General features: G+C 38.5%; 1 protein-coding gene across 3 annotated transcripts; it reads right to left on the bottom strand.

Annotated features, from left to right (window-relative positions):
* Window positions 1-408: 408 nt before the first annotated feature.
* LOC116045265 (lectin-like) lies at window positions 409-7,866 on the bottom strand. Of its 3 annotated transcripts, none has more exons than XM_031292809.1 (3): window positions 7,810-7,866; window positions 912-1,005; window positions 409-816 (listed from the first exon to the last, which is right to left on the bottom strand). In XM_031292809.1, exons 2-3 carry the CDS (start codon window positions 999-1,001, stop codon window positions 556-558), a joined length of 351 nt encoding a protein of 116 aa, XP_031148669.1. In that variant the 5' UTR covers window positions 1,002-1,005; window positions 7,810-7,866; the 3' UTR covers window positions 409-555. The 3 variants fall into 3 exon arrangements, with proteins under 3 accessions (XP_031148669.1, XP_031148668.1, XP_035854117.1); XM_031292808.2 differs by lacking the exon at window positions 7,810-7,866 and adding an exon at window positions 5,944-6,059; XM_035998224.1 differs by lacking the exons at window positions 409-816; window positions 912-1,005 and adding exons at window positions 4,957-5,353; window positions 5,513-5,606 and having other exon boundaries at window positions 7,810-7,846.
* Between the last annotated feature and the right edge of the window lie 5,826 nt (window positions 7,867-13,692).

Below are 13,692 nucleotides of genomic sequence, written 5' to 3'. Positions count from 1 at the left end.
CAATTTATGATCAAGATACGGTTGCCTCAGTGTGTTGGTGCACATTGTTTTGTCTTGTTTTTATTGTTAATTCTGTTTTTCCTGCAATACCCGGAGCTCTTTCACTAGGGATGAGCTCATAAACATCAGGGAATCAACTATATATATATATATATATATATATATATATATATATATATATATCTCATCCTGGGAGTTCCTATCAATTTTAGGAAATTGTGTAGGCCTACTTAATGATGTTTTTGATGTTATTAGAACAGCTGACTGACCAAAATATTGGTTTCTTACCAAGACTTACTTTGATATAACTTCCAGTGCTCTTTACCAAGATGTATGCATTACAAATAGAACTGTTTATGTCACTATGATTCCACAAAGAAAAGAACAAAGAAAAGAAAAACAGATTTATACAGTGTGAAAATGTGCTTTTATTTGATTCCAGATTACATAGCACGCAGGTTTATTGTAATTCACACTGACATTCAAATAAGACTTGTACTTGCAAAGCATTCAATTTAACCAAGCTTTGTGATGTCATGTGAAGATATAATTTCATCATGAACTCCAAACTTTTTGAGTTACGGTTCTGGTTAACTTCAATTTGCCACCATCGGTCAGTTCAAGACGGCACATGTCGCACGATCCCTTGATGTGTGTCCCTGAGCTCCACTTGGCTTGGTCACATTGGTTGTACATGACCAGGTTGCCGTCAGCCTGCATGATCACGCGGGCAGCGTCTGATCCATTAGTGCCTGTGGCCCACACAGCCTTGTGTGGGCTACTGGCACAGGCATAGACGACAAAGTTACCATCATCCTGCAGGCAGAAACAGAGACATTTAAAAGATATCCAAACAATATCATACCAAAATATACTGTAGAGTGAGCATTTCATTTTAGAGAGTTACTCACCTGAAAGATAGCCTTATACTTCCCGTTGTTGGACATCAGAAATTGGCCCATATGGAGCTGATCATTTATAGACAAGAAGTTCTTACTCATGATTCTGAAAGAGACAAACACTAAATCGGTGATGTTGCATTGACACCATGTGTGTGTTTTTGGCATTTCTTTTGTGCTGCACTGAATAGTAACTCTACTTTTGCTTCTTACATTGAAAATGAAAAATTAATTTGTAATGATCCACCTCAGTTCATAACTACAATGAACCTGATGTACCTATTATAAACAGATTTAAGCATCCTGTAATGACTCTACGTCAAGCTACTATTGCTCAGTAATGCATGATCTATTATAAACAGATAAATAAACCAATAATAAATTATAATAAATGAAATGAGTAATTATATTAAATAAACAAACTACTCTTGCTCAGTAATGTAATATATATTATGAACAGATAAATAAAGAAAGGGAGTGGCAGACGACATAAATTAAATTCTTGGTCATGTATTTACAAGCCCCATTTCCCATATGCAAATTCTACCTTTACAAAAATACAGCAACCATTAATTACCATGAACATTAATCATTTCATATTTATAAATCAGCCTTTGTGCTCTGCAACACTGTACTATTGTCCAACTGTCCACTATTTTAATTTTATATCATATCATATGTATACACAGATTTATATCTGTAAATAGTAGTAAATGTTCACCTTGTTCAGCTCTGTTCCGTGTTTCAGCTGTATGTACATTGAGAGCAACAGAAACCAAAGTCAAATTCCTTATAGCCTATGTGTACACACACATCAGGGCCAGTTTTAACCAGCTATATTAGAGTGGGCTGGTAGAAACTATAGGTTGGCAACTTGGGCGGTTTGTAGTCCAGAGGTTAGAGAGACAGACTAGTAGCCTAAAGGTTGCTGGTTGAAATTACAGCTAACATATGATGTGGTAGGTTTCGTTTCAACATTGTTGGGGAGTGGGGACTCTGAGACATAAAGCCAGGGTCTGGGGGTCATCCCCCAGAAAATTCTGAGCATTAAACACTTCATTTCCTGCAATCTGATGCTAGTATTTGAGTGTATGTACTGTATGTGTGCTTTTAGTTTTTTTTTCTTGATCCAAATTCTTCATTCTTTTGTGTGACTTACAAAGAACTGATCAAAACACTTGCAGGCAAAATGTTGAGGAATCCAAAAGACCAGGAACACGAAACAAACTGGAACACCGAGACAATAGGGTAGAAATACACACCAACACAAACACGATACAATAATCCGACAACAGACAAAGACAACACAGAGACTAAATACCCAAGGTAACGAGGTGAAACAAGGGACAGGTGACACGAGGGCTCGGGAAACAGGTGAAACACATCAGGGTGGGGCCGACCATCACAAAGGCGGGAAAACACAAGGCAGGAAGTAAAACAAGACATGACAAGGGAGAAAAACCCATGAGAAAAACATAAAGCAGGAAAAACTACAACAGAAACTCACAATCGTGACAGTTTGAGACCCAAAGATATCGTTTTACATATTTAGATCTGATTTTCTTTTGGGGTGAGGATCCAGAACCCCTCTATTAAGCTCAGTTTTTGGACCTCTGTATTTCTAAAACCCTGCGTACAGCCTAGGAAGTACTGAATGAGAGTGTGGTTGTAGGGGGGCAGATATCTATGATGAGGATTCTAGCCTGTAAAGAATCTAGATCATAACAAGTCTACACACAACACGGATAAACACTTTTTGTTCTTTTTTATTACACAATGTTACATCTGTGATGAATGTGCAGATGTGCTGCTTTTGTATTTGTTTATTATAAGTGAAGCCTGGATGAAAAATCTGCAGGAAATTGCAATGAGAATTGGCTTTTCAAAGTTACGTCACTATAGTGTCCAGTGTTTTGCACAGAAACCTTCAGATAAGGGATAACAACACACACACACACACACAAGGACATAAAGAACAATACCTCTGTGAGTCTCGGTTTCTGGATACAGTGAACATATGGCTTGGGGATCGACTCTATCTAGTCTGCTGCTGTTTTGTAGCAAACTGCACAGTCCATCAGTGGCTGTGAAGTCATTAGAAAACATAAACAGCATGATGATGCTGTGCATAGATTTGAAATGAATGCTTCTCCTTTTGAAATTCACTCACTCTGTCATTCCTGAAAGGACATCTCTGAGGGTTTGACTCAGTCATTCCTTTGGCACACTTGGTGGGTTTCAGGTAAAAGTGGTGGTAGAGGTATCTCACACCGAATCCTCCAAAAAAATGAAATTAAGGTGGGTACACTGTGCACACTGCAAACAAACATATCATAGACCAGCAGAAAGTGACATACACACAATGACAGTGATATATTCTGCTTTGGATATCAGCTCATATTTGACTTGATTGCTTAATAACTGATAATATAATCTTGTGGGAGTTGAGGAGTTAAAACATATTGCTGATCTGCAGCCTTCTTATATCTCAGTGGTGGCTTTTCTCCAAGTCAACAACTGAAACCATGCATTATGAAAACTCAAAATCAAAACTCAGAGTATCGGTTTGAAGATTGGTGGGAACCAGGATATTGTTTTCTTTAAATTATTGGTGGTAAACATTCCAGCAAAGACACGCCTTATCTTTTGACAAACCCTGCTAAAAAACATGTTGAAACTTAGAGATTCACAGTGGACTTTAATTGAAGCGGATGTGAAAACAAGAATGAACCAGAATTCCCTGAAGGCAGAGTGAGAGTGCCAAACTCATGATGCAGATCCAAGAAGTAAAGGGAACTGAAAGCAGGACATATCTGAAACAGAACTTCAGTCATTTTCTTATATATTAAGATTACAATTAAATGTTTGCAATTTTAATTAGATACTTTCATTCTCTGCTGAGGACTTTCAGCAGAACATTTGTTTAAAATCTGCTATTATATGTTATAACTCCCCATTAATATTTACTGAAGCTGCTATAAATGGTTTAACATAGACAATTTGATAAATAGAGATAGCTACCTTAATTCTTCAGGCCAAGAATTGATTGAAAAAACTCCAGGTATACCTCGATATCTGACTTGTCCAGACTAAGGAGGGATTTTGTCTGTTGGTATTTATATCTGACATTTTTATATCTCCTACCAGAAATTCAGATGGAGAGAAGCATTATTTAATATTGAAAAAACATTGAACATGTTTTTTTTTATGTGCAAATGCTCCATGTAAACATACATAGGAATATGCATGCAAGGTGAAGCATATGTAGATACTATATAGAGCGCAGTAAGTTTAGTGTGACATCTTTTGGTGCCTTGTTGCAGTTGCAATCATTTCTTTTATTTGAACACTAACTTAAGTTCCTTCTTGGCACCAAACATGGTAAAGCAAGTCATTTACAGTTTTTCAGACACCTTGGTTGTTTTATAATGTACACAGACAACATTTTGTGTTGAGTTTCATTCAAACATTGTTTTTCAGTTGATCAGTGTATTCACATAAAACATTACCACTGAGTATGTCTGGCTCTTGCAGAGAAATGTTAATCTTCTGCAGATACAGTAATCTGAATTATAATTATACATTTGATAAGCAAACACCTTCAGCTCATCTTTCTTTAAGGTTACTGTAGATGGTGGTTCAACTGATATGCAACAAAAACATTTTTGTATTCTGGACAAGTGAATGAGATGTATGTATTTTGTGCATAAGTAAATAAATGAATGTCTGTCTCTAAAGCACAGACCACAGAAAGTAAACTTTTAACTTGAAGGGAAACTCACCAAACCCTTTTAAGCGATCATGCCTTGGTTTTGTTTTCTGTTTATATTTTAGTTTATTAGAATGTTTCTAAAGTAGGACTTTTAAGTAGTACTAGTTTTGTTTGAGTGAAGTACACTTATGTTCTCCAATTTATCTCATTCTTTTTCTACTCTTCCTTTTTTTGTTGACACAAACCGCCCAAAAACTACTAGTGCTCTTTACCAAGACATCTACATCACAGTAAAACTGTTTAACATAACCAGTACCAAGTACAAAGAGAAGATAAACACATTTATACATTGTGAAAATGTGTTTTTATTTGATTACAGATTACATGGCTGGCAGGTTGATTGTAACTCAAGCTGCCATCCAGAGATGACTTTCTTTTGCAAAGCATTCAATTTTAATAGGCTTGTCATGTCATGACATCATTTCATGCCTCTAGAGTTAGCAGAGCTCCAAATTTCATCACTTTCCTTGTACACCACCAGTTTGCCATCGTCGGTCAGATGAAGACGGCACATGTTGCAATCTCCTGGCTTGTAGGAGTTTGTATGCCACTTGGGACTGCCAGCCTTGTTGTACATGACCAGGTTGCAGTCAGTCTGCATGCACAGGCGGAAAACGTCTGAACCACAAGTGTCTGAAGCCCACACAGGCTTCCAGCCGTAGATGACAAAGTTACCATCATCCTGCAGGCAGAAACAGACATTTGATCGCTATCAGAGTGTGCATCTTCAAACACTTGCTCCCTTACTTTTGCATTTACTTTTTACACTGACCAGTGAATATGTATAATGCATCCTTATACTGTAAATGTTTGGAGTGCACAAATATTTAGAGTTACTCACCTGGAAGACAGCCTTATACTCCTTGTTGTTGGAAATCAGAAAGTCTCCCTTGCGAAGCTCATCGTTTTTGGACAAGAAGTTCCTGCTCATGATTCTGTAACCAAAGAAAGTCTTTGCTGTGTCTATCAACACTGAAAATGCATTGAAAACGTGTTTTGTGCGTTGGTTTCCCAAAATGAATAGTAGTTATTTTTCCCCTTGTTTATACCCACAATAAGTCTTATGCACCAATTATAAACTTAAATTAAACAGCACAGATTTAACATGAAACTGCAATAACTCCTTCATGCATGAAACTACTCTTTCACAGAAATGTATGAATCCATCCATTGATGTACCTATTATAAACAGATTTAACAGCATTGTGCAACGACTCTGCGTTAAACTACTCTTGCTCAGTAATCTATATATGAATCCATCAGAGTACTTACAGTCTTGAATGTCACACCAGTTAGTCTGTGAGCAGAAGTGAAGGAAGTGAAATTCACATCTTCTTTATATTACCTGATCTGGGGATGGAAAGGGAGTGGCAGATGACGTGACATTCTTATCTAGAAGTCCGGACTCTCATTTCCTTAGAATTGCAAATTCTACCTTACAATAACAAAGACAAAGCACAGGTTACATTAATCATTTCATATTTATTCAGCAGCCTTTGCACTCTGCTCCATTGTACTATTATACAACTGTTTACACATTGCATTTTTTTTTTCAAAATATACTTTTTTTTTTTTTTATACATATATTTATATCTGTAAAAAGTAGTTAAAGAGGTTACTTCTACAAACAAAACACAGAGAAAGAGTAATTCATGCCTACATAACATTAAATGAGAAAAGTTGATCTACAGGAGAATAAATATTTGAAAGCGCTACAGAACGCCTGACTGCATTATATCCCATTATGTTTTTTAAATTTTGAATTGCACCTGTGTTTTCCTTTGCATAAATTTCCACATTTCCACCGTTTATTGATGCAGAAAAATATTCTTAAAAACTCTCACTTTAATAAACTGGAGAGATCGCTCAGAGCAGTGCCTGCAAAAAGAACGAACTTGTGTTCTTGGGGAGAACGTTCTTGCTGGTTGTTCTTGGAAGAATGAACCCGCAAGTTCACAAGCACAGAAAACGCTGTTAACAGTTTGAGACGATGCATTCTTCCTGTTTTTGCTCAACACTCCCAGCACAGAGGATCCCTGCAGTGCTCCAAAATAACAGCTAGAAATAAAAACCACAACAATATAACCACTTTGTCTTAAAACAATCTCTGGACAAGAAAACCTCATAATGCTACAACTATTGCAATAATATTGAAAAATAAAACTTATTGAGCTTTCATTTTATTGTTTATGGTTTAGCTCAAACACCCCGTACTTATTCAAAAGAGTGGAACGCGATCCCTACTATTATTAGTGTATTAGTTTAAGTCAGTTTAAATTAAAAAAATAAGTAGGCATATGCACTGGTGTGTCCTATGTGTTCCTAGTAGTGTTATGTGGAATTATCATTTCTATATTATTGTAGTGCACTGTATATGCCCAGGGACAACAAATTAGCAATTCAAATTATAAAGGTTGGTGTCTCCCCTTTAGTCTACACAACATGTCATAGCATGTTACCACTTTATGTACAACTGTTAATTTATCATACAGACTGAAACTCAACTTCTAATAAATCAGAAAACAAATACACCAAAAAATATGAACTAAATGCTAAATCTAATGTATAGCCTATGGCATAATTTAAACAAGTCTCCCTAAAAGAAATGGGTATTTCTCTCTCCCCTGCCTCTGCCTGCTGCGCTGTGTCTGTCTGTCTGTCTGTCTGTCTGTCTGTCTGTCTGTCTGTGTGTGTGTGTGAAGCTGCGGTGTGTGTGTGCTTGTGGAATTTAACTCCGAAAAGGAGTTAAAAAAGAACACAAGTCAATTGAAGAACACAGATTGAGAAACGTCCTTTGACAATCCCCTGTCGTCAGTTCGTATCCTTTTGGCTCAGTAAGGGTCCGTTCGGTAATTATGGAATGGACCACCGGAGGAAAATAGTGAAGGGTCATGTCTTTTTATTCTTTGTTGATGGGAGGGTCATCCCATTTTTTTTAACCTAGGGGGGAGGGTCACCCAACTTTTGTATTCATTAGAAGAGCAACATTTCAAAGTGACTTGTTTGGTGCAGATTTATCCATGTAGCTCTCAGTCTCGGCCCCTATTGCTAGCAGATGGGTCCCTCCCTGTTTAGTCAGACTCTGCGTTAAACTACTCTTGCTCAGTAATCTATATATGAATCCATCAGAGTACTTACAGTCTTGAATGTCACACCAGTTAGTCTGTGAGCAGAAGTGAAGGAAGTGAAATTCACATCTTCTTTATATTACCTGATCTGGGGATGGAAAGGGAGTGGCAGATGACGTGACATTCTTATCTAAAAGTCCGGACTCTCATTTCCTTAGAATTGCAAATTCTACCTTACAATAACAAAGACAAAGCACAGGTTACATTAATCATTTCATATTTATTCAGCAGCCTTTGCACTCTGCTCCATTGTACTATTATACAACTGTTTACACAGTGCATTTTTTGTGTGTGTGTGTGTGTGTGTGTGAAGCTGCGGTGTGTGTGTGCTTGTGGAATTTAACTCCGAAAAGGAGTTAAAAAAGAACACAAGTCAATTGAAGAACACAGATTGAGAAACGTCCTTTGACAATCCCCTGTCGTCAGTTCGTATCCTTTTGGCTCAGTAAGGGTCCGTTCGGTAATTATGGAATGGACCACCGGAGGAAAATAGCGAAGGGTCATGTCTTTTTATTCTTTGTTGATGGGAGGGTCATCCCATTTTTTTTTAACCTAGGGGGGAGGGTCACCCAACCTTTGTATTCATTAGAAGAGCAAAATTTCAAAGTGACTTGTTTGGTGCAGATTTATCCATGTAGCTCTCAGTCTCGGCCCCTATTGCTAGCAGATGGGTCCCTCCCTGTTTAGTCAGCCAGACAATTTGAGCTGTAGCTTTAGAGACCGTGGGATTTCCCAAACTGAATAAATCCCGCTCGCACATATAAACACAAAACTGCTTTGCTAGCTCCATTGTGTTGTAACTAAGACATCTGCTGAAAAAATAATTTTATTCATTAGCATGATTGCCGTACTGTTTAGTTCAAAAACATCCAAAACACATTGACAAAAACATACCAGACGCAAGCTTTTATTTTGAAAAGTCGATTCTCACGGACTGCACCAGCCGAGAGGGCATGAGACGGGAGGTCTCCAGGCTGCAGCCATACCCGACTCAAATATCCTTTCGGTCCCGGTGATTATTTGTGAAATTGTGCAAACGACAGCCTTTTCAAGGCATTTGAGAAGGAAGGAGTGGTAGCATGCAAGCTCCCAAATTGACACTTGTCTGAGAAATGGAGTTTTGGATAATGTTCAGCTTCGGCAAGCTTACCTATGCTAAAATATACAATGACTGAGGAAGCCTAGTGACATTCTCACATTTACAGTAAAAGCCAAATTACAAGTCTTCCCTACCAGACTCAACCCTTTCTATCTGGTTTCCCCATGGGCGTAAATCTGATCTAACAGTAATGGGGGGGGGACAATAAACATAAAATTTCAGAAGAGCAATTTTTGAAGGGGACACAAATAATACAACCAATTATACTCGTAGAGGACATGTGTACACAGAGGAAAGCCTTAATACTATCATTAGTGTAGCATGGAGACTGTACCATTATCCTTTTTTTCAGCGTTTCTCTTGATTCAATGAAAAGCTGACTAAATTGACCAAAATATTCTTCTTTAAAACCATGTATTTATTTTTAAGTTGTTTACAATCAAGCCACAAAAATACCTTAAAACATAATGACTTATTTTCAAAAAGTGTCCCCATATAAAAGAAATACAATGCTTTTGTACACTTGTTAAATTAGCTGATCATAATGTAAATTAGTGAGCCACTGGTAAAGCTCATTTGCTAACCCTGACAGCCACACACCTCCAAAAATATGAACTAAGCTCAACACACTTAGCTGAGACTCTACACCTGACTGTCCCTGGTCTCCCTGTTCCTCAGTTCTTTCTGTCTCCCTTGAAAGAACTCCCTCTGTCTCCCTATGAAATGATAACCCCCCCCCCATAAATATATAAAAATACCAACCACACCTAAACACCATCTCAGAGCTAGGCTATAGGTGCAGACTACTCATTTTCATAGTTGGTAGCCTAGGACACACACACAGGTTGGTAGTAAGAGGGCTGCAACAACTTGGGATGGCCAAAAAGAGGGCTAAACAGCTTGCAAAGTACTGTGCCATATCTGCTGTTATTGGCAGCCGCCACATATGGCGGAGACGTTGTTACTTATACCCTTAAGAACTGAGTATTGTGCTTATTAAAGGCCGTGTTGCAGGGTTCATTTTCCAACGAATTTGCGCAATTCGGTTGTTGGTAATAAACATTTAAACTGTTATCCATTGTATTTGATGTTGTTGGGTATTACAAAACGGACTATAATACGAAAAAGTAGGTACTATTTTACAGCGGTTTGCAATGATTCTCCTTTCCCCCACAATGCATTGCATTACATCACGTTGGGGAGATGACAGACCAAAGCCCGTCTCGGTCTCTGCAACTGGTCTTGCCAAATATGGCTTTTGTAGGGTGACCAGACGTCCCCGGTTTCCGGGGACAGTCTCCGGTTTTGGTGACCTGTCCCCGGCTGGAGCTGTCCCCAGAAATGTCCCCGGTTGACTGACAGACCCGAAACTGGAATAAAAGAAAGAAAACATTGACCAAACGCGCACCCTAAACGTGCATGTGCCCATATTTTACGATGCTAAAATTACTGTTTATTTACATGGAGTCTGGTGGGTTTAGCGAATGCAATTTCGCGAACTTTTTATGTTTCTCTTTAACAGAAAGGTCGACCTCCTTAGAAATCCTTTCTATAATGTTGTCGGACACTTAAAATATTAATTTGAGCCTGTCAGTGGCAAAACGAGCACTTTTATGAACGTAAATACAAGCTGGACAATTGTCCTATTAACTTACATTGTAGCTTGTTTCACCGTTTCCGACTGCAGAGATCTCGTTTATGCATACATCTCTGCACACCCATTACTCTCTGTGAAATATCTCCCAAACTCTTCACTCAACACATGCATCGGTACAACAAGCGGTTCCCGGGGAATCCAGTTTTGAAATTGCAACAAAATTTCTACATGGTCTCCAACTTTGGGCCAATGTATTCTCATGTAAACTATTTATGTCAGCACAGACATTTTTGTAAATTGCTTAGCCAGTGTATCCCACCATAATGGTTATTATATTGCCAGATTCCAGACAATCCCACTTACTTATATATATATCCCACTTACAAATATGAATATATATTTCTACTGGTATGCTTCCTAGTGACATTAATGCAAAAATATTAAGAAAAAACTATTCCACCTGTGTGTGCATGGTTAAAATTCTGAAGTGCAAAATAGTTCAGGCTACAGCACAAGTATTTCCACCCATAGATAAGAATAATCAAGTCTATCCTCTGAATTTCTTTTCAAAGTGCACCAGATTGATGCATTTAAACGTTAAAATAGACAACATTTTCTTACAGGGGAGCATGCCCATGGACCCCCCTAGGGGGCCCTGGGGCAGTGTCCCCGTTTTAAGTTTACAAAGATTAAAAACATTACCTGTTTGGGAGTATTTACGCTTCTGAGCTGAAAATGTCCCCGGATATTGTCTCAGAAATCTGGTTACCTTAGGCTTTTGGTCTCGACCGAGTGCAGGTGTCTTTATTAAGTTTATAATAATATTGGAGGGAAACACAAGCTTGGATGGGGATGCGGTTGGGCTTTTCACAAGTTTAGACAGCTAGCTAACGCTATGCCGACTAACATTAGCGCAACAGCGTTAGCCTAACCTGCTAGGTAAATATTACGACTGCCTTCGGACTTTCCTATATCTGCGTCCACGTTGTCAACATAAGATCTGTGGCGTTAATGCGCCTTTTGTACCATAATTTTATTGAATGAAATATTAAGCTTCGCTCCTACGAGATGGGTGGGTTTTTGTTACGTTACACACAAAGCTAACTGTATATAGTTAGCCTGTACGTATGCTAGCGGAATTAGCTAACGTTGCGTAGCCAGCCAGCAACTTCAGCAGTAGAGTTTCGGCGAGCTAACCACGACAGTATTGTCGCCCACAATCAACCTCGGCTGCTAAAAGCAGTCAACCTGCAATGATGTTTGAAATGGAGACACACAAATCGTGCCTTTTCCCGGAGATCCTGGCCATTATTTTCAGTTATCTGGACGTTAAAGACAAAGGAAGAGTAGCCCAAGTGTCCGCGGCCTGGAGAGACGCGTCCTACCACAAGTCAGTGTAGAGGGGGGTGGAAGCCAAGCTACATCTGCGGTGAGCAAACCCGTCTCTGTTCCCCAGTCTGCAGACCAGGGGAATAAAAAAAGTTCAGATTCTCAGTTTAAGACAAAGTCTGAGCTACGTGATTCAAGGGATTCCGCACATCGAAAGCCTGAACTTGTGTGGATGTTTCAACCTCAGACAACGGACTCGGACATGCCTTAAAAAACACTTTTGAAGGATACAACGGTGTACAAATGCTTGTACTGTTGAGTATACTGTAAAAAATGGTTCTTATGAATTTCTCAGCTAATCATAATCTGTAAAAAATTGATTTTGCTCCAGCTCCTTGAGTGCAGTTTGTGTGTGTGACCCAACCTGCTCCTTCCTTAAACAACTTCTGTATGGCTTTATTTTACAATTCTGCACTTTGTTCTCAAATAAAAAGAATATATGTTAAATTACACTCCATTCATTGTTGTTTAACCAAACTTTAATGTTTTCTGAAAATACATGCCTTTCCTATTAACCCACGTCCAAATAACAATATAATACAATATTTTTTTCAGGGAAGGCATAAACCAACCATAGGGGTACACTCTGTAATACTGGTCACTTCTTTTCTACACTACATCTGGAGTGAAGCTATATTGTCATTTAGTTGCTCAAATGCTCAGTACTAGTACATAGCAGTGGTAACAGTAGTGGATTGGTGTTTGTATCAGTTCTAACACTGCTATTATGAGGTATCATGCATAAGACTTTTTTATAGCCTGCCTGTACGCAGTGTACCGGTATTGCCTAGGGATAAGTATGTTGGAAACTTCATTTTATTCCTGTTTTTCATGCATGTTTATTAGGGGTGGGAATCTCTTGGCACCTCATGATTCGATTCCAATTCAGAGGCCAACGATTCGATTCTAAACCGATTATCGATGCAACAATTTTTTTATGTACATTTCCATGCGTGATTTTTAAAAATATACATATAAATCAGTTTGCTAATCACTTCCTAGACAAAGCAGCTAGACAAAGCTTAGATTTTGACATATATTTGTCACACACAAGTTTTAATGAAATGTTTTGTCTACCGAGGTTTTTATTTTGTAGTCATTCCATGCTTAAGCCTTAAACATGCTTGTGAAAGTCACCTTCTCTCACAGTAATCTTCCATGTCAGAGGCTCAGTCATGTTTAAAGGTGGATAATTGGCTTCTTATAACATGAAACATAAGGGGATCAGATGTAATGTGATAAAGTAGATGAACAGCCTATATGTGTTTTGCCTAATTACTTTATGTATTTATTTATTTATTGTCTATGCAACACATCTGTAGATGCCTATAACTGTTTAAGTTGGTTCATAAAATTCAGTGTAAAAAGAATGGTAAATTAAACATAAACAATTAACATACTTGTGCGTGCTGGCTTGAAGGAGACCATGATCCTGCCTGAAATGTGTGTATGCCATCTTCAGCACAAACGGATTCAGGCAACATGCCTCAAATCCTGGATGCTGAGTGAGGCACGTCACATCTGCTGGTCGCGGGGTGAGCTCCTTGACTAGCGACCAAAACACACTCACTTCCCTACAGCACAAGGTCTCCACTGCAGTTTCCATGGGACGGCACCACCCACACAAGCACCTGCCAAACACAGTTTGGAACAACATTTTCACCGAAGGAAGAGGTGAACACTTAGAAATAAACACTAGGCAAATATGTTGTTACTGGAGCTAGTAGGCTACCATCAAAACGTGGAATATCTAATCGGAAATGTGCTTACAACGTCGGGGGAAAGATTTAAATAGGGATTATCTTGGG

Source organism: Sander lucioperca, chromosome 23 (genome assembly GCF_008315115.2).
Source record: "Sander lucioperca isolate FBNREF2018 chromosome 23, SLUC_FBN_1.2, whole genome shotgun sequence".
NCBI lineage: Eukaryota > Metazoa > Chordata > Actinopteri > Perciformes > Percidae > Sander > Sander lucioperca.
Note: the sequence above shows the minus strand (reverse complement) of the source record. Positions and strands in the feature narration are given on the sequence as shown.

Coding starts and splice junctions, on each gene's coding strand:
- LOC116045265 (XM_035998224.1), bottom strand. CDS start 5,602: ATGAGCAGGAACTTCTTGTCCAAAAACGATGAGCTTCGCAAGGGAGAC. Junction 5,354..5,512: donor AGTATAAGGCTGTCTTCCAG/GTGAGTAACTCT, acceptor TTCTGCCTGCAG/GATGATGGTAACTTTGTCAT.